General features: G+C 53.4%; 1 protein-coding gene and 1 long non-coding RNA gene across 2 annotated transcripts in view; one reads left to right on the top strand and one right to left on the bottom strand.

Annotated features, from left to right (window-relative positions):
* The window catches only part of FZD3 (frizzled class receptor 3), a 61,489-nt gene extending 55,523 nt beyond the window's left edge, over positions 1-5,966 (top strand). Inside the window, exons 6-7 of the mRNA XM_040599074.1 lie at positions 296-529; positions 1,220-5,966. Coding sequence (XP_040455008.1) covers positions 296-529; positions 1,220-1,433 — 448 coding nt within the window. The 3' untranslated portion in view covers positions 1,434-5,966. The remainder of the gene's footprint in view (positions 1-295; positions 530-1,219) is intronic.
* A 2,198-nt stretch (positions 5,967-8,164) lies between these two features.
* On the bottom strand, positions 8,165-13,124 carry LOC121090325. Its single transcript, XR_005828525.1, has 4 exons — positions 12,960-13,124; positions 12,588-12,781; positions 11,868-12,126; positions 8,165-8,555 (listed from the first exon to the last, which is right to left on the bottom strand). It is a non-coding gene; the product is annotated as an uncharacterized LOC121090325 (long non-coding RNA).
* Positions 13,125-21,104: the final 7,980 nt, after the last annotated feature.

The raw sequence follows: 21,104 nt of genomic DNA, 5'->3' as shown, positions 1-21,104 counted from the left end.
GCCCGTGGCGGGGGGTGGGTGGGAACTGGATGGTCTTTAAGGTCCCTTCCCACCCAACCCACTCTGTGAGTCTGTGAGAGGGAAGGATTCAAGAATGTGCACTTTGCTAAAATATCCAAATGTAGAGGTGCTTCAGAATTAAGCAAATAGAGACATTATGGTGTAAATAGATGCTCTTATTTGCCAAGCTGTAATATTTGTCTGTTCTGTTTGTAAAATAGTTAGTGCTATTACTGCAATTGCTTTTATACTGCAGTCATTAATGTTAACTATTCAAATTGCATGTCTTGTTCAGAGTTGTAAATGAAAGTCGTCAAGTGCTGCAAGAGCCAGACTTTGCTCAGTCTCTTCTGAGAGACCCCAACACCCCCATCATCCGAAAGTCAAGAGGCACTTCTACCCAGGGCACCTCGACTCACGCCTCCTCTACCCAGCTGGCGATGATGGACGACCAAAGGAGCAAGGCAGGCAGTGTCCACAGCAAAGTGAGCAGCTACCACGGCAGCCTGCACCGATCACGTGATGGCCGGTACATTTCTGCTTTTTAAAATCTTGTAGAAAATGGGACAAGCCTCTGCCAGCCATGTATTTGGCCATCATGTTGCTAAAACTGGAAGCTGGGCTGATATTTAGTTTCTCTGATTGCAGCTCCTTTCCCTGTTATGTCTGGATTGAAAAGAAAAAAAATTATCCTGATGTTTTCAGAGTCCACACTAGTCTTCATGAATTACAGGGCATGCATGTGTTCAGTGCCAGTTTTCCTACAAAGGCAGTGATCTGCGTTACATCATCGCAGCGCACGGGAAAACAGATCTGTCCTAAAGTCAGCTTTGTGTCTTTGTGCCTGCTTTTGTCTGTGTGTAAATTGATTTTGCTTCTCTAAATAGTCCTAGCCCTGCTGAAGTATACAATAATAAAAGTTACCCGCTCTCACTTGAGGTGCAGTTAAGGTTTATAACGTAATTTATCATTGAGTATTTTACTCACCTAATTATCAATACTATACATAGCGCTGTAGTAAGAATTGAGCTGCATAAGGAGTTGAAACAATTTGCCTGGGGCTGTATAAGCTAAATGACTGGGCTAAACAGAGAAGGATTTTTTTCACAAAAGTAGAGGGTTTGTGCATGCGGACACACATGCACCAAGATTTATTTACATTCTTTCATGACTGTGGCAGTAACGATTGTAATAATTGTCCTGTATTTTTATAAATTAGGTACACTCCCTGCAGCTACAGAGGCGTAGAAGAAAGACTACCTCATGGCAGCATGTCACGACTGACTGATCATTCCAGGCATAGCAGTTCTCATCGGCTTAATGAACAGTCACGTCACAGCAGCATCAGGGATCTCAGCAGCAACCCAATGACACACATCACGCACGGGACCAGCATGAACCGTGTTATTGAAGAGGATGGCACCAGCGCATGAGCTGCTTTTGTTGGAAAGGAGGAGCTGAAGTGGTTGCACGTCTCGCTGTCCCTTCCTCAGTGATGTGATAATGCTCAGTATTATCATGCCTCTCATCAGGTGCTGATTTTGTGCATTGGGAAGCCGAAACTGGCTTCTTCGTGTTGAAGCCACTGCTCTTGTCCTTGCATCAGAGCTAGAGTGTTCAGCAATCATGAATTATTGAGTAAAAAGCTGGTTGCCTCATTTGAACCTATCTGTAGGTAATTATTTATTCGATAACTGTTACTCATCAGACACCATTGCTGAATTTCTTATTCTTTGTTGAACAAAAAATCTCCCCTTCCCTCCGATGGCTCTGCATGCCGGTAGGTGTTACCCTCGAGAACTCGCTGGCAGGGTCACGCTGAGATTTTTTTTCTTTTCAGGCATGAGGGAACTCTTGAATATTGAAGGAATTCCTCCGCGCACCTCTCTGATTAGATAACAAACTGATACTTGTTCTCATCGAGCACAGGGGGAGGGGACGCATGCTAAATGCTGTACAAAGGACAGCTGTGTGGACCGGCAGGCATTTTTTAATGAATACACTGGAAATGCAACACAGGAATGAGCGTTTTGGAGAAGGAAAAGAAAGGAAACTCCACTGAGGATCACCAGCTCTTACCAGAGCTGTTCAGGCTCAGTTGATGGGATGGGGAGGGAGGGTGGGGGAAGAGAGGCAGGGAAGAGTGATTTTTTTATAACATGTATTGTCCTTGCTTTTTTACAAAAGACTATTTAAATTTTCTACTTGTTTACAATTTATGTAGGAAGAGATCAATTTTAAAACCAGTTACCTAGATAATATTCAGCCACTTATTTTTTAGATTAATGTACAAAAGCTGAGATCGCTTGTTCCTGATCTATTTAAAAAAAAAAAAAAAAAAAAAAAATAGAAAAGCTGAATTTGTTGCCCAGACCGGACTGTACAGCCTTTTCCTTACAGACAGAACAAAGCCTGTTTACAAAGCCCTTAACCTGGGCGAGGAGGGCTGAGGCCAAAGCGGACAGGAGGAGTTCAATCAGGGATGGCCTGCCTTCCTCATGGTGATTTTGGGGGGAGGATTCTCTTTGTGCTGAGCAAGCGGGGAGCAAGAATTGAGAAATGAGTGGGAGAAACGGAAGCAGGAGGTGCCCGCAAGTGGGGAAGGAGCAGGGCGCAGCAGCCAGAAACCCACCATTGCTGTCCTGAAGGGGAGGAGACAGGTGTCCACTGTAAACGGTCAGCTCCTTCCCGGCCAAGGAGCTTGCATTACTGATCGACCTCTTTTGTAGGTTCTTTTTATTCCCTACTACACAGATTCACAGTAGAGAGTTCTCAGTTTGGGCTTTTTTTGTGTGTAAATCATCTGTAGGGGTTTGTTGACACTGCAGGCAAAAAGTCAAGGCATGTCTCAGGCAGTGCAGTAGATCTTCCAAAGCATCTGCTGTAAGATTCATTCAGCATGAGGAAACACTGATTGCATTTAAACCTACCTCAGTAATTACTAGAGATCATTGCTGGGAAATTAATACTTTTTTTTTCATTGTCCTTACATAATTCCCTTTTTGACCTGTTGGAGGCATGTTGAAAAGCCTTCGTACACGCGTAGATGGCACAACCTCAAGGGCAGGAGTAGGGCAACAACCCGCGGTGCAAACAGCAGAAATGGAGCTGCACTACAATTACTCATTTTAATTGTAGCTGATGACACAACAGCAAAAACCGTGTGCTCTCCGAAATCAAAGGCTGCCCTGCGAGTCACCGTGTCTTAGAAATATGTTTACCATAAATTGTCTTTCTTGCTTCCACCAGACTTTTGCTCCAAAGGAGAAGCACAAACCAAACCCAACGTGGAATAACAAAGCGTAGCAACAACTCCACACCTCTCTTTATTGTAAATCCAGGGAGGGAGGTTGCTGCACCAACCGCCCTGGGGCAGAGCACACTCTGCTTTGCCCTTTGCTCAGCAAACAGCCCTGGGAGCTGTTTCACCTAGATCACCTAGATCTAGCTGTTTCATGCTAGATCACCTCTTTCAAAGCAGATGGGTATGAAAAGTCTTTGAGTGACTTAAACTGGAGGAACCACAGTTCCCTGTAAGCCACAAAAGTGGATCCCTGTTTTAGTTTCAAATTCATCTTCTAAATAACTTGCTGCTTCAAAGGGTTGGTAGTTTTGGGAATCTGAATCTGCAAAGGGAGCCGGACAGCTGAGTTTTCCTAAATGCTATAACTGAACTAAATAATCTCAAATGTTTGTGTTGAACTTCTCAGCTCCATTTCCAGTACCTTTTTTTTTTTTTTTTTTTTTTTTTTTTTTTGGAAGTTGTAGTGATGCATTGAATTGTGTAGAGTCAGGGAGGGGAATGATGATGGAAGTTTGAAATATATCCTGCTTGAAATTTTGTTAATTGGTGAGATTTAGTCTCCATGTTGTTTCCACATGAGAATACCTGAGCTGTTCCTTGCTCATGTATACTGCATGTGAAAGACAAACTCCAGTCACCCCAGACATGATTAAAATGTAATTCTCAAATTCTGGCTGGGATTTTTGCCCTCCCTACCCCTGTAATCCCACACCCTTTTATCTTCAACACCTGAATTAGCATGCTGCTCTCTATTTCTGCAAAGCATTCCTTCCCAGGATTTCAGAGCTGTTTGCCAATGATCCTTTCAGGTTTCATGTTTAAGATTGCTGCGGCCCTGATGCAGTTCCCCAGCTGGGGCACTCGCGGGGGTTCAGCTCCCAGATCATCAAACCTTGAGGGCTCTGAAGTGTGTCTGAGTTTGGATGCATCAGCTCAGCTGCCGTTTCTGGCAAGGGTACCTAGGCATGCTTTTGGGGTGCTTTCCTATCTGGCACCCCCAGCTAACTGCTGAGAGCTTGGGTTTCTGGGACTGGTGCCAATCTTTAAATTCCCCCGGAGCTGAATCCCCCACCCAGGATGGCAGTTCTGCAGTTACTGAAACACTCTGGTTGCTTTGGGCTTCAGCTGACCTCACGTACCTGTAGCTGAACACGCGTTCCTCGTGATTTAACAGCAGCGCTTTGTCCCTCCCCAGCAGCCGCGCGCTGCTGCCAGCCTGGCCCTCTCTTTGGAGCAGGCGGAGAAGTTGTACATAGCCCGTTTTCTCCAGCTTGTCCCCGGGGCAGGTTAATGTATCTCCACCCTACACATATGGTGACTGAAGCCCCAAAATACTGCTTTGTAAGATGGCAATATCAAAGCTTGCCGTAAAATCCATGGCTTCTTATTCCCAGGATTCCCAGGGAACTGAATCTCCTGCTTTATCCCATTGCCAATGCATTGGTCCCTTGGCAGGGAGCAACGTGGCACAGTGTGCTTTGCTCCAACGCCTTTCTGTCCTGCCCGGGCGAAGCAGGAGGTGGCTGGGGGCATCTGGGCAATACAGACATTGGCCCGATTGCCGCTGGCAACAGATGCCCCCGAGTTTGTGACGTTCCTTCTTCATCCCTTCGTAGCCGTCATCGTTCAGTGAAACACCGCATGGCAGCGATGCGGCCGTGTTGCATGGAAAAGGCTGGCTCGGGACCACGTGCAGCCGCTCTCCCATTGGATTGGTAGCACTCGTCTTTTTAAAGCTTAAAACAATCCAACAGCAGCAAAAAGCCTCTTTTAGTTGTAAATTTCTTTGCCTGCTCTAAAGTGCTTGCCCTTTCCGTAGTGCTTAGACCTCAGTTTTGCTGCGGAAGCTGTAGATAGGAGCTGTACCCGGGGCTGGGGGTAAGCGCAGGGCTGAAATCCAGCGACAGCCAAATCGAACGTGGCAGCCGAGTCATTCCAGCAAGGAGGGGAGAGAAGACCCCTCGGAAGGGGCACAGGGAGACCACAGGAGCCAGACGAGCTGGGACCAGCCCTTAGAGCAGTTCCCACCTTTCCAGGGGAGCCATCCCCAGCTCCAGGGGCTGAGGACCCCTAAAAACCGACGGCAGTGGGGAGCGGGCAGCCCCAGCTCTAGGGTGAAACCAGGGAGCAGAGCGGAGCGGCCCCCCGGGAGACATCCCAAGGTTCACCTTGAACAGCAGAACGTTGCCTTGAATGTGAAATCCCACTCCTGTCCCAACGTGCTTCTTTTCTAATGGGATCGGGATTTTTTTTCACCTGAGGCAGGATGTTGTACGCGGTTCTTGCCTGTCACGAACGGCTGTCGGGTGCACGTGCTGGGGAACTCGGGGCATGTAACGGCATTGCCGCCCCTTACAGTGCTTCCCCTTGACATGCTGGCGTTCCTGTTGTGGTTTCCTCCGTTCCTGACCGGGAGAGGAAGAAGCTTTCGTGTTCGTGAGACCTGTACACAGAGGGTGCACGTGGCCGTTAGCATGGGGTAGTGCCCGACCGTAGCTGACTTGACTTGCACTCGGCTCTTGGTAGACTTGTTTACAGTAGTCCAGTGTTGGTTTTGTAACATTTAATTTTTAGCACTTTAACTGTGAGTTGTACAAACATTATATTGTAGTAGGTGTACATTTTCATTTTAGACCTTTAAAAGTTTTTAATAAAATGATGGAAAAATTCCTAGTCTCTTCGTCAACAGGCTTGCAACCCCTCCTACACCCCACCCTACCCCCCCTTAAAAACCTAGTTCAGAGGCAGCTAAGAGTAAAATATTAAATTTTACTCTGGGTAGTGTCTCTCTGAATTTGAAGAAATATTTCCTAGGCTTGATCTTTCCCCAGCATCTGTACTCGTGGCCGCCGGGCACCCTTCCAGCAAACACAAAGCTCTCCGCTGACCTGGGGCTCCGGTTTGTTCCACCCTTTTACGAGCAGCAGACCCCTCCAGCCATCGGCACTTCGCGAGCAAAGAGGCGAGCGCGCTAACGAAGGGCGGCCGGGTTGGGGAGCGGCAGCACGGGGGTGGTTGGGGTTTTGTGCTGGGTTTTTTATTGCCGAACCAAACCAGAGAACGGGATGACTTATTTTATTTTAAGTAGCTGTCTGGCATTTGAGCGGATACGTGGTTATTTCGGTTTGGGAAGCCGTATGCTGCGAGTCTCGCATGACTGGTGATAAAACAACTAGTTTTAATAATCACAGATGGTGCTGTTTTAGCAGGCGGTGCTGTTTTGGGTCTCATTAAGATAAATAACTGGGTTTGGGGATAAAACTTGAGGAGCTGCTGGTGACGATGCAGGCCCTGCAAGGCCACGTGGAGATGTGCAGTCAGCCCGTGCACACACGCATCCTGCACAGCCTCCTCAGCAGAGCGGCTCCCTCTGGAAACATCGGCCTCCCTGAGGATGCTGCAACCGCAGCACCCGCAGAGCCCTCGCAGCGGTGCCAGCCAGCTGCGGAAAACTTGTAGGGAAAAGCCGAGGTAGGGCTGTGGCTACCATGCGCTGGGGACTCACGGAGCTGGTCGGGACAAGTAGAAGGCAGCTGCCCACCCTGCCGTAAGGACCTGCACCACGGCGGGGGGCACAGAAGGGGCAATATCACTTCTCCTCCAGCCTTCCGGCATTCAAACTCTTTCAAGATAGTTTTAACGACCTGCGGGCAATGAAGACAGTAGGAGCGTGAAGTAAGAGCAGCTGGGAGAGGAGATGCGGTTGGAGCTGGAGGCAGGGGCAGCCCAGACCCCTGCTCCTCCCCGGGCAGCCGAGTTCAGTCGCTGTCGCATTCCTGATGCGCCTTAACACCCTGTTTGCTGTTTCAGGTCCAGCTTTGTCTCCCTGCCCGGCCAACTCGTGCCCTCATTGCGATTTCTTCACCAGTTTGAAGGGAGAAGAGTATCTGGCTATGCACAAATCTTCAAGGAATTAAAATCTCCGAGAAATCCTTGTTAACAAAAGACTGAAACATAATAGGTGGGAAAAGAAGGTTCTTTTTAAAAAAAGTCATTTTCTCTGGGCACTGTCGCTAGCTTAATGCTGCTCCCATGCAGCAGGACGAGGCCAGCGACCCTTTGGCGTGACTGTGTGCTGGGATCGACGTTTCAAACATGCTTCACTACCGGTCTGACTGGTTTTTGTGATAATACTCCAAGCACGTTTGATTGATATTCAGTCTCCAGTTTCGGTGCCTGCGCGTGTTCAACCGCCTGTTCCCAACCCCCACGTCCCGCTCCCGGCGTCCCGCTGGCATCTCCTGCTCCCCCTCTACCCCATGGGGGCATCTCCAAGGGCTTCAGCTTGGCACAGGGGAAGCCGCTTTCTCCTCGCCCATCTCTTTGCGGTGACGTTTCATGAAATCCCACCTTCCACCGAGACCCTTTGCCTCACGCCCCCATTTATCACATCGCCTCCGCAACATCCCCTGCGGCGCTTCGAGGCATTTCGAGGCGACTGGCCCTGCATCGCGGCTGCCTCAGGGAAGTTTCCTGGGCGGCCAGAGCGGCTCCCAGGTGAGGGTGGTGTGGATGCTCGGCAAGCTGGCAGTATCGTGATACCTGAAATGGTGGGAAAGCTGAAGAAGGAAGGCTCGGCAGTGCCAATTGGTTGCCAGCCTCTTCCCAAGCTGCTGTAATAGAATATTTTTATAATTTTAGATCTTTCTATTTCTAATATTTTAAGATGTTAAATATTTGTAATATTTTTGATATTTTAATATTGTTACTATAATCTAAAATAATAGGTAAGAATATGAAAAATACAAAAATATTTAAAAGGTGAGAGGAGCAGCTGATGCATTGTTTTATTTCACATCAATCTGCACAAGCAGCATGAGGACGCGGGTCCTGGCCAGTGTTCATCAGTCTGCTCGCGGCTTTGCAGCCCTGCTGAAAACAAGGGCGTTTGGATCCATTTTTGGTTCTCAGAGGCTCAGATATTGACTTTATTTCTCACTGTCTTGTCTTAGGATCTGCAAAACATCCTTTGTTTTCTTTCTTTTAAATCCATCTTGTTTTGCATAGACATATCCTCCACTGCTGCTCGTGTTTGTTGGCCCGGCACCGGTGCGGAGGGTTCCTACCTTTGGGAGAACGTGCTGAAAAAATCCCTTAAGGCCCTGAATTGCGACGTAATCCAGCTACAAATCCCACCTGGAATCTGTCAGAAGCGACGAGCCCCAACATACCTCTGCCGAGCTCCCGCCGTGCCTTCAAAGCCCTCTGATCCTCTTCCGTGGAAACACGGCCATCAGATAAGGCTCAGCCCCTGCCAAAAAGCACGAAACATCTGCTTGGCTGCAGAGAGTGGGATTAGATGGAGGTAACCTTGCTCCTCACTTTTTTTTTTTTTTTTTTGGGGGGGGGAACTGGCTCCTCATGCCTGTTCTCCCTTGCATGGTGGTGGGGTGGGGCTTTCACGGCGGTCCCCAAACCCCAAGGACGAGGTGCTGCCAAGCCCCTGGGGATAGTGGTACCGATGCATGGAAGGAGCAGGACTGGAGATGTGCCAGTTGGTGGAAGAACAATAAAATCTGGGACTAACTGAGTATTTGGATCCCACTGAAAACAAGAAACAGTTTTTATATTGCCGATCTTTTTTGCCACTTGAAAAGTTGCTCCCTAAATGCAATTTGAAGCACCTGGTTGTCCAGAAAAGCTCCTGGAGCTCCTCTGGGGGACCACAACTTGGCAGCAGCCCAACAAAACGTGAGCCCCCCGCGCTGCCTGGGCACTGCTCGGCAGATGAAGAGTTAACTCTGGTCTTCGGGTGCCTTTAACTGTGAGCAAAACGCCCAAATCCTGCCAAACCTCGTTAGCCCATGAGCAGGGTGAAGGGCAACAACACTAATTGGAGTGACGGCCTCACCGCGGCGGCCTCCGGAGCTGTGATAAATTAGCAGCGGCGCAATGAGGAGGTGCTGAGCTTTGCTGCCGTTAACAGGTGCTGGGCCCCCCCAGCAGCCCCCACCGCCCTGTCGCGCCGTGTGAGTGACCCTCTTGACCCGTCCACGGGGGCATTTCTCCCCCCAGCTGCCAGGAGAGATTTTGATCCGTCTGGAGCAGCTGCTGCTGGAAAAGCTGTGACTGGCAAGACCGAAACGTCTGTATTTTCACTGGAAGCCCAGGGGAGCGGAGCCCTGCTGCCCTGGCAGCCCTGGTGACCCTCACGGGGCCACCGCCATTCCCCCCCTTGAGCAGCAGAACATCAAACTCCAGGGGCTTTGCATTAATCAAATTAGCGGGGTCAGGGAGGTGCGGGAGCAGGCAAAGGGCTGCCCCATGTGCCCAAAGCCAGGACCGAGGCTGGGCTCGACTCGACCCCTGGCATCAGGTGAGCCCCTGCCCTCTCCCTCCACCGCTCCCGCTGTAAGCAGAGCTCGTTGTAAAACACTTGCCCGCTCCCCGCGCCCTGTTTCCCCAAGGATAAACCATCCTGAAAGGCCTTTCCTCCCTCCTGGGATGGTGGGGAACTGGGAGCCTTGTAAAAGAGCTCTTGGAGCAACCTGGGTGCAGGAAGGATGCTCTGCTGTGCGGGGAGGGGCGGCTGCTCCTGAGGTGGGATGCTTGTGGGGATGGACGGATGCTCACAGGGAGGAAGGGCTGCTCCTGAGGACGGAGGGATGCTCACAGAGAAGAAGGGATGCTCCTGAGGATGAAGGGATGCTTGTGGGAAGGAAATGATGCTCATGGCAATAGAGAGATTCTCCCAGGGATGGAGGGATGCTGCCAAGGAGAGAGGGATGCTTTTGGGAATGAACGGGTGCTCGTGGGTTGGGAGGGATGCTCCCAAGGGCAGAGGGATGCTCCTGCTCATGGCAAGGAGCGTGGGACCCTGATAGAGCTTGAGCCCCCGCCTGCTGGGAGTGAGGACGGCGAGCCCGGGCCTGCAAAGCTGCCGAGCGGTGTGAAGAGCTTTGCAGGACCAAACCGGGCAGGTTACAGGGTGTTACCGGAGAAGGTGCGACGTTAATCTGGTGTGAGGTCCTGAGCGGGTGATGCCCCCCCCCAGCCCCCCGGGCGGCTGCTGCTGGCGGCAGCGCGGCAGGACGCCCCGCGGCTTCCCCACCCAGCCGCAGGGCAGAAACCCCTCCAACACCCCGGAAAAGGAAAAGCCCCGGGGAAATGTGAGGCCTCATCCCGGTGAGGCTGAGCCACCAGCTCAGGGCTGCGGGGCCGCCCCGAGCCCAGCTGGGATTTCTGATGCAACAGTGCCACCCCGTGCGCGTGCGAGCCCCGGGCTGACACCGGTAGCCCAAGTTACCTTGGCTGGGACATGGATGGGTGACAGGCAGGATGGGGCCCACCGCCACAGCGGCGTGGTGGCACTGGGAGCCAAACGGGCAGGGCTGGGAGGCACGGCCACGGGCAGGGTGGCGGGGAAGGGGTGACGGCTGCGGCCCCGGGGGAATCACCCGATCCCGCTGCAGCTGGGATCCTGCAGGTGCCAAAACCGTCTGTGGCTTGTAGGGACACGGCGGGAGCCAGGGAAACACGAAACGTGCGGGAATCACATCAGACTCGGTGCCTGCCGGGGCTGCAAAGGGAGGTTTGTGCTGGTTGACGCTCCTGGACCACACGGTCCCCTCCTCTGCCCCGTGTCCTCCCCTGGAGGGGGGGTGGGGGCAGCACAGGGGAATGTCCCATCTCTGACCTTGTGGGAGGTGTCCCATGTCCCCAGCCCTGCCCTACCCCCTGGGAAGGACCAGCATCTCCCCGAGGAACCTCAGACGGGATGCTGGGGATAAGTCCCTTGTCACACTATTTGCACTGTTCAAGGCAGCAGCAACACACCTGCAATCCCACTGGCAGAGGAGCTACGGCCCAGCGAGGACGGCTGGGTGATGGGAGCGTCCCCAACACTTCAGGTACCAAAGACACCGCGATGGGCATCTCCCCGACACCCCAGGCACCCGAGGGCACCCCCAGGTGCAGCCCAGCTCGTGCCAGATGAGCACGAGGGAGGAGGGAGCAGAGTCATGTCCCCGTTTTCAGCTCCCCAAAACTTCTTGTCGCAGACCCAACTCCCTCTGTGCCCATGCATCCCAGAAACCGTTTCAGGGCATCCAAGGTGGACAAGAAGCTTTTGGGACAGGATCCCACTGCCCCTGAGCATTTTTAGGGCCAGGCTTTGCTATTTTAGTACCCTCCAGGTGCACGCACACCTGAAGGCACATGTGCAGATACATGAGCATGGCCACGTACCCGGACGGTCCCATCAAGGCTGTTGGGAGGGTGCCCCACCATCCTAGAGGGTCCATATGGGATCACTGTGCCCCTCAGAGTGGTGGTGGGATTTCTTTGGATGTATAGTTGGAAGGAAGGAGACGCCCCCCCGGGCTGTGCAAATAAATGGAGAGAAGTGCTTTCGTGCTGCCAAATAACTAGGGGGGAGATGGTTTTGCAGCCGATCTCTGGCATGACGCACGCCCCCGGCCAGACTTGGGACACAGCCTCCCTCCGCTCGGATCAAAAAGGCTAATCCTCTGGGAATAATAGACATAAGCCTCTTAGCCGTCTGCGCTGTCAATGCCCGTCACTGATGAGCTGATTAAAATCGAGTGAAAAAGATTAAACTCACCCCTTCTGGGTACCCGGGAGCCACCTCGGTGGCAGGCGATGGAGAGGAGTTGCTCCTTGGTGGGCTCGGTGGCTTCGCTCCACCCAGTCTGTCTGTCTGGAGCAGGTCTGTCTGGACCTGGGTGCTCCGTAGCCAGGAGGAACATTTCAAGCCTTCATAATCTCCGCAAATCCGCTCCCTGTACCACGCTGGGAGATCCCAGCAGCAACTGGTCCCTTTGAAGACGGTGGATTATCTGGGTCCAAGCCACCACCTGGAGCTGGAGGAAATGATGCCAGAAAAATCAGTTACAGGCAGAATTTCCTATAAAGGCGTCCCTGCTCTGGTCCTTGGGCAGCCCCAGGGGACATCCCCAGTGTGTCACTTCAGTGTGCGCTTGTACAAAGCAGCCATTGCCACTCTGGACCCGAGACCTGGCAAACATACCATGTCATAGCGGGAAAACATGGGAATCCCTCATATATGAGAAATTTCTGCAGCTCCCCACTGAATTTGGACAAGGGTTGGTAGGGAAAGGGACCCTGATCATCCCAGAGCCACATCCCTGTTCCTGGGAAGCAAAGGGAGTGCGTGAAAAGACATGGCGCAACCAAAGCCAACAGGATGGGGAATTTGGTCAAAAAAGAGGTTTTTTGAGTCCGAGCAAGCTACCAGCAGGATCTGAAATGTCACTTCACATCTGCAGCACACACAGGGTGGCATTGGAAAGCTCGGTCCTACCTGCCAGGCTGCCCACGGTCGCTCGGCTGCTCCTGCTCCGGTGAAAAACAGAGCCAAAGCTGATGCTCAGGCTCTGCACGCCTGCTTGCTTGTGCCTCTGGTTTCCCACTGATTCCATCTGTAATTTTCCTCTGTTGTCGCTGGTGGCTCTTTTCCAGGTCTCATCCATGACCTGCATTTCCTTCTGCAACTTTCTGTCAGAAGAAACAAAAATTCTATTAGTGGAGCCAGCTGCAAACGGGAAATGCGGATCAAAGCATGTGGGGTCTCCTGGTGATCCTCCTTCAGGGTGGAAGTTGGGATTTAACCCCATTTTTGGGGCGACCCCACCCTGGCGGGGTGTAGGGCCCCACTCGGCTGCTGTCATGGTACCTTTGGGATCATTTTTCTTCAGGTTTTACTGAATTCTTGGTTGGCCTTTGAGCAGGATCCCGCTGCTGGGCTCAGCAGAGCAAAGCTCTTCTGGCAGTGACCCAGGGAGGTGACGCCTCCTGCAAGCCACAAACTCTTAATGTTTAGTTGAATCTTCTACAGAACTGCATTAATTACCCACCTGAGCTGCACTAAATACCTGAGGGAGCAGTGGGGAAGGGGAGGGGAGGGAGAAGGAGGGGGAGAGGGAGGGGGAGAGGGAGGGGGAGAGGGAGGGGGAGGGGGAGGGGAGAGGGAGAGGGAGGGGGAGAGGGAGAGGGAGAGGGAGAGGGAGGGGGAGAGGGAGAGGGAGAGGGAGGGGGAGAGGGAGGGGGAGAGGGAGGGGGAGAGGGAGGGGGAGAGGGAGGGGGAGAGGGAGAGGGAGAGGGAGAGGGAGAGGGAGAGGGAGAGGGAGAGGGAGAGGGAGAGGGAGAGGGGAGGGGAGGGGAGAGAGAAGGAGAGGCAGAGAGAGAGGGAGAGGGAGGGGGGAGGGGGAGAGGGAGAGGGAGGGGGGAGAGGGAGGGGGGAGAGGGAGAGGGAGAGGGAGAGGGAGAGGGGAGAGAGAAGGAGAGGCAGAGCGAGAGGTAGGGGGAGAGGGAGAGGGAGGGGGAGAGGGAGAGGGGAGGGGAGAGAGAAGGAGAGGCAGAGAAAGAGGGAGGGGGAGAGGGAGAGGGAGGAGGAGGGGGAGAGCGAAGGGGGAGAGGGAGAGGGAGAGGGGAGGGGAGAGCGAAGGAGAGGCAGAGAGAGAGGGAGGGGGAGAGGGAGGGGGAGGGGGAGGGGAGGACCCCAGATCCACCCTGGCCCAGTGCGCCCTGGCACACCCGCGGCTGTACAGAGCTCCGTGCGCACCCCCCTGCAGCTCGCGCTGTTCCGCAGGCGCCCAGTGCAGCAGCTGTGGCCGGAGGGAGCGCACCCCGTCTGGCATCTCCAGCCATGAGCTGCACCCCAAAAGCCGGTGTGCCCCCACTTTGGTCCCTTCCTCTCCAGACTGGTGTGTCCCACGTCACTTATGTTCTCAGAGGGGGTTTAAGACTCCTTTTGGGAGTGCCTGTGGGGTTTCTCCCGGGAACGGGCAGAGATTCGGGGTGTTACATGGGAACGGGCAGAGATTCGGGGTGCTGTAAGGGAACGGGCAGAGATTCGGGGTGCTGTAAGGGAACGGGCAGAGATTCGGGGTGTTACACGGGAACGGGCAGAGATTCGGGGTGTTACACGGGAACGGGCAGAGATTCGGGGTGCTGAGAGATTCGGGGTGTTACACACGGGAACGGGCAGAGATTCGGGGTGCTGCTTTGCCATGGCAGGAGAGAAGCAGCAGCTCCTCGTGCGCCCCCGCTGATCCCCCGCTCGCGGTCCGGCTGCCAGGGGAGCCCCCCCAAACCCCAAACTCCCCGCAGGGGGTTAGAGCCCGCGGCGGGCCAGACCCGGGTGGGGGTTATTGGGGGGTGCATATAGATTAATATACATCTACACCTATAGATCCGCGCCCCCCCCCCCCCCCCCCTCCCTTTAGCACCCCCAAGCCCCTGCCCCGGTCCCAAGCCCCTCCCAGGTCCCAAGCCCCCCCTCCGGTCCCAAGCTCCCCCCCCCCCAGGACCCAGTCCCCCACCCCCTCATCCCCCAAGCCCCACCCAGGTCCTAGCCACCCCCCGGTCCCAAGCACCCCCCAGGTCCCAGATTCTCCCCCGCCCCGTCTCAAGCCCCCCCCCCCCCAGGTCCCAGCCCCCCACCCCCACAGGTCCCAAGGCCCCCCCAAGGTCCCAGCCCCGCCCCACCCCCCCGGTCCCAGCACACCCCCGGTCCCAGCATCCCCCAGTCCCAAGCTCCCCCCAAGGTCCCTGCGCCCCCCCCGCCCCTTCCCACCCGCGGGGACCCAGCGCAGGACCCGCCACCAGATGGCACCGCGCCCCCACTGTTGGGGGCCGCTTCCCACAATGCAGCGAGCCGGGCCGGGGGCTCCGCTCCGCTCCGCTTCGCTCCGCACCGCACCGCACCGCACCGCACCGCACCGCACCGCTCCGCTCCGCTCCGCTCCGCTCCGCGCAGCCCCCGCCGCCAGGTAAGCGCTGCCCCCCGCCCCGGCCGGGCTCGGCTGCTGGGGGGTGTGGGGTGTTTTGTTTTATTTTCTGTTATTTTCTCATATTTTAATTTATTTATTTTCTTTTGGGCTCTTTAAATTATTTTGATCGCTTGCGTAATTTGAATGTTCCTAATTATCTTCATGGATTTTTTTTTCTTTCTTTCTTTAATTATTTAATTTTACTTTCGACCCCCCCCCCCCCCCCCCCCCCCCCCCCCCCCCCTTTGGCGCAGGAGGGGGCCACGGGCGCAGCCGGGGGGCAGCACCATCCCCGGGGTGGATCCCCGGGACCCATCACACCCCCACCCCACCCCCACCCCCTTTCCTTCTCCATCCCCGGGCTGGGGGTGACCCCGGGGCGGGGGGGGTGGTGGATTTTCGGTGCTTGCCAAGCGGCAGTGGGGTGAGCCCTGAGGGCTGGGGCCGCCTTCTTGGGGCGGGGGGTGTGTCACCCAGACCCCCGAAGTTTGGGGAAACTTGTGCCCGTGGCTCTGGGGTGGCATTGGCTCGTCCCGGCTGCTCCGGGATGGTGCACCATAAATCGGGTTTTAGTGTGAACGCGGCTGTTGGGAGAGCGGGCGGGAGCCCCTCGGCCCTGGGGGGAGCTGCTTCCAGTTTGGCAGTTTGGGCCATGGGGGGCACAAGGAAAACTGGATCCTTTGAAAGGGGATTTGAACCGCAAGGAGAAATCCCGGCCGGGAAGGAGAGCCTGGGGTGGCCGGAGGGGAGATGAGTGGCCCCCGAAAGCAGAGGGGTGACTTTGGGTTCCCCTTAGAGGGGGAGCTCAGGGGTCCCGGTGCGCCCGTTGCTGCTGGTTTAGTGGTACCTCAGCACCGTTTGTCTACGGCTGCGTTGACTCCTGGTTCTGGGATGCAAACTGGGAGAGCAGAAGGGCTCAGAGAAGTCAGGACACACTGGTCTCACTTCCTTGTCCAGTTCTGCCTTTGAGTGATGGGTCTGGAGGTGCTTGGGACTCGCCAGCACCCTCAAATTGTGCTTTGGGGCAGTGGATTGGTTAAAATTCTGAGTTTTGCACAAAAACCCCCAGCCAGAGCAGCATTAAAGACATTTTTCTGTGCCAGGGATGGAAGCTGGGCACGGGCTGAAGCAAATAAACTTGTATTTCGTTGTGCTGAGGTTGGGTTTCTTTGATTTCCACTCTGCTCGGGGCAGTCTGGCCTCCCTATGGCCACAGATGTTTCCAGGTCCAACCTTCACCTTCAAAAGAGCATCTCGGTGGCCGAGCAAAAAAACTTCTGCTCCTTTCTGCAAACCTTGCTCACTGTGGAGGCTGCTCTGTCTTCTGGCTCCCGTCTGGCTCCCGTCTGCTCATCCTTCGGGGGTTTCTCCTCTCGGTTGCTGCAGGGAGGGGTTTTTGGCAGGGTTTCCCCTCCAGCCCCATCACCACAGAGCAGCTCAGGACCAGGCAGAGCGATGCTGCAGCTGGGGAAAGCCGAGCATGGCTGACCCGCCAGCGGCTCTGCATCAGCTGGAGCTGCACACTCTGCCCAGGGGTGCCTGCTGGCTCCGTCTCGGTGGGCAAAGGATGCTGTAAATGAGGGAAGCCAGTGGTAGTTTGGTCCCTGGAAGGGGTGTTTTAAAAAAAAAAAAACAAAAGTGCTGAGGTGTTTCTTTGCATGTCCCCACCGCTGCTGACCTGGCCAGGTCTGGGAGCTGGAGCCCAGACACATCCCAGTGAGCCCGGGAATGTGCCTCCCCAATGCGGGAACCGAGAGGCAAGGGGGCTTCAGGGCTGGAGGCGCCGGTACCTGTCATTTATAGGGGGCTGTAATGTTCCCAGTTGCTGTGTGGAAACCTTGAACAAGAGCCTTCTCCTTGCTGGAACAGCCTGTGCAGTCTCAGTGATGCAGGATGCGCACCGTGTATGTGCGGGAGCAGCAGTGTCAAGGCACGGGACGCGTGAGGAAACCCAGAGGGATGGCAAAGACCAGGGATGCTGGGGAAAGCAGGGTATTAGTGTTAAAAAAAAAAAATTAAAATAAAATAAAAAAAAAATAAATAAAATAAAAAAATAAAATAAAATAATAAAAAAAAATAGAAGATCAAAATTAAATGATGTGTCATGCCTTGACATGCTCTTCCAAAATAAATGAGGGAGGACATGAGTCCCATGAGTCCCATAGTGATGGGCCGGGGGGAGCCTGTGGCTTCTTTGCTGCAATGATGCCAGTGCAGAATCTACAGCTGAGACTTAAAGTCAGTGTAGTTCATTAAATGTATTCCATCGTCTTATCAGAAAGCAGATAAAACGTAGGTGCCAACATCTATAGCGCATGCAAAATGTTGTTACATCAGGAGAGAGGGACGATTTTTACACACTGCGCAGGATCCCATCCATTAGTCATAATATTTCCAGCACGCAGAGGTGGTTTTTCACTGTGCAGTGCACTCGCATTTCCATATAAACGAATGCATGGGAAGTAAAATTGGAGGTGACACGAAGGAATGGAGAAACCGGGGAGGAGGCCCCAGCAGGACCCTTTGTTCTCCAAGAGGGACCTCTGCCTTCAGTCCTGATTTCCCAGCAGTTGTGGCCAGTGTAAGTGATGCTTTCTTTTCTCTGATACATTTTTGACTTTTTTATACCAGTCTTCATGCTTTGGGGGGAGGGAGGATGGAAATGTAATCTTCTCTGTTGAAAAGTTTGACATTTCATAGCAGGTAAGACATACACAGAACACGGTGGCTGTCCCATGGGGTGGACACAGCTGCTGACTGCTCCCACCCAGGGATGGCTCTTTCTGGATTTGCCATTTCTTTGATTTCTTTGATTTCTTTCCCAAACATCCGCTGGCTTTTCCCAGAGAGGAGGTATTGGGATGTCCAGTATGGGGCGGTATGGCTGGGGCAGAAGGAGATGGTGGCATCTTGCCCAGCTGCTCTCTCGGCTGCATGCCACCTCCCTGCCCTTTCCATATTCCCCTGGAAAAACGAGAGGGTTTGCCACAGAACGTGGCCTGGGGATGTGTTTTTCCGCCAAAATGGGTCTGAACCTGCCCAGTCCTGCTGCAAAATCTTCAGCTGCTTGCATGGACCTTCCTTTAGAAATAAAGGCACTTAAACTGTTCTTCCCGCATAAAAAGTAGTGTAAGTGTCTGGGGACTCTCACTGGGTTGCATTCATGATGGTTAGCGGATGGCTTTCTTCTTCTTACTTAATAAGGCAGTGTTTATGGTAAGAAATAAATAGAAATGCTTAAATTAATGTATTCAGTAAATAACACTAATGAGTATTTGCCCTGCCCTGGGGCTGTTGAGGGGTGAACTCCGTGGGAGCCTTGGCTGGAGGTTGGAGCTGTCAGAGCCTGCAGCAGCCCAGACGTGGGAGTGGAGGGGCTTGCCGGGGAGCTGGGAGCCCTGACCTGGGCATCCCAGCCTCACATGGGGATCATTTGCTCACCAGCCAAACGGCTGGTGTGGCGAGGTGCGCATCCAGCTCTCGGCGGGAGCTGGCAGCGAAGCAGCGCTCGCATTCGGTCTGATCTGGCTGGGAGGTGGAAGCATGTCCTGGTGCCAAATGAGGAGAAACTCCTTATTTCTGCAAATGCAGCAGAAGGAGGAATCTCTTCCAGTGATGTAAAGGGGCTGAGAGGAGGCCAAAGGGGTGATGAAAAAGCACAAGAGGGGTGCACATTGTTCAGGACCCCTATCAACCCTGACCCACCTCCAGTGTGGCCTTAGGAACAAACTGATTCACCTGCAGAGAGTGCTACAGATGACACTGGACTTGTCCTCCCACCTCCTCGTGGGATTCCTTCAGTGAGGCTTCCCGGGATCAACTTTAAGCCATCTGCCAGCACTGACCCTAGTGAAGTGGCGGCAGAGAGCAAAGAAACCACCTGGGAATTGCTTTGGTTCTTGGACTGGCTTTGCTAGCTTGAAACCAAATCTGTCCCTGTGAGCTGTGGCCGGGGAGGTCACACGCTGGGTTGTAGGGCAGATATAAACACTGTTATTTAGCAGTGTGTGAGGATCAAGTAATTAAATAATCAGAAAGCTATTAAAAGACATCATAAAGCGAAGGTGGCAGGCACTAAATGCTGCTGCGCCTTTGCAGTGCTCTCTGCCCGGCTCTGTGCTACGGGTTTGCATAAGCTTCTTGCAGGGAGCATGTTTTGCTACAGTCTCGTCCAACCTTTTGAAGATTCTGTATAAAAATGGTAGAAAAAATTATGTTCCTGGATGCCTTGAGTGCTGCTGGCCTCATGCTCTGTGGTGCTGTCCTGGGCTTTCACTAAGAAGTTCTGGCTCTGGCATCGGTTTGCAAATCTGAGTGCATGGCACACAAACACCGTTCCCCGAGCCTGGGGATTTGCTAGAGAATTACTAACACTGGTAAAAAGGTGAGGAAATGTCAACGTGTTTGTATTTGAAAAGCGGGTCCACAGAAGAATCCCGTGGGGACACACGTGCCAGCCTCAATTGGAAGGTTTGGCCACGTATGTCAGTGGTGGGATCAGGGCCAATACTTTGCATATCCATCACTTTCAGCGTATTTTCTTTTACTTGGCTGGCACCATAGAGGTTTCTTACAGCCAAAAATGAGAAAACTCTAAAAAAAAAAAGCCCAAGCAATTCTTTCTCTCCTAGCTTTCATTTCACAGTTCACCTTTCTTTTTGGCTGTAATTTCTGCTGGGGCCTCTGGCTTCCTAGAGAAAGGGGAAAAAAAAAGGAAGCAGGTGTTTAATAATAGATCAAAAACGAGATTAAGCAGTAAGTCAGCCCTCCCCTACATTCTCCCTTCCCAAAAAGCAACCAAAGAAATTGCAAATCGTCTTGAAAAGAGGGAGTGAAAACAGTGAAGATCAAACCTGATGTTAAGTATAGATGAGGTGTTTATATTTTATTTAATGACTGTATACTGCCACCCTCCTAGAAAAGCTGCCCTCCCCTGAATTTCTGTACATGATTAATAAAACAGTAGAGATGAACTGGAACGGGGGAAATTCAGTGAGTATTGAGCTCCAAAGATGAACACAATGGGCGTCGTTAGCAGGCGCAGGCAGGGTTGCTGCTCGGTCTGCGCGCTCCTGATGATATTGGTGGCAGCTGTAGTGGGAGGTAGCTCCCAAAACCTAGAAGATTTAACGGGATGCTGTTTGTTGTCCACCCCTGATGACTCTTTGAATCAGTTTTGAGCACGTTTGGCAGAGCACCGTGGTCTCGGAGGGAAGGGAGCTCAGTGGCCTTTGTGTAAGATGCACAGGGGCTGGCAGAAGTGCCGCGGTGGAGGGAAGAGGTGAGCTCATGCGTTAGTCACCAGCCAAGCTCCTCGGGAAGAGCCTTTCGGCGTGCCTCAGCCTGGGAAAGCGATCCGTCAGGGCTTGTGCTTGGTGAGACGTGACTTCCCTGGAAAGGAGGCTCAGCCCTGGCACGCGGCATTGAGGCCGTCAACCCCAGACCTGTTCTTGTTTGCTGTAAATCCTCGGGCTCCTTCAGGTCTTGGTTTTGGTGGGGCCATTGCTACAGGCCAGGTGGGAGGGCAGGAGCTGCCTCAGCAGCCTGTAGGGATGCCCACCTCCCGGCTCATCCCAAAGGTCTCCAGAGGCAGTGTGGACATCAGGTATGTCAGCTGTGTGAGCTCAAGTGAGCCAGGTTGGGAGGGTGCCCAAGGGAAAAGCTTGCACGGTGTCTCCACCGGAGACAGGACAGCAGAGGAGAGGACCTTTAATCTGACCCGCCCGGTGGTCCAGTTTGCGTCCTTGATGAATAAAATGCCAAGAGGGACACAAGGCATAGCCAACCCCCTCCAGTTACTGTCTCTGTTCATCACGAGATAACCCAACCTGAGCCATGCCATGGGGCTGAAGACCACACATGGAGCTGCAGATTTTTTTTCTTGCTAAATCACCCACTTTTAAGCACCGAAAGTGTCACAGCCCCTCTTGCTCTGTAACTGCAGTAGGGGAGAGGCTGAGGAGTTACATCCATCGCAGCTGTGAGTGGTGAAGGCATGGCAAGAAGGGACAGCGAGCAGCACTCGTGTGTGGGGCTGTGAATGTTCG

The sequence above is a fragment of the Falco naumanni genome, chromosome 6 (genome assembly GCF_017639655.2).
Source record: "Falco naumanni isolate bFalNau1 chromosome 6, bFalNau1.pat, whole genome shotgun sequence".
NCBI classification, from domain to species: Eukaryota; Metazoa; Chordata; class Aves; order Falconiformes; family Falconidae; genus Falco; species Falco naumanni.
Note: the sequence above shows the minus strand (reverse complement) of the source record. Positions and strands in the feature narration are given on the sequence as shown.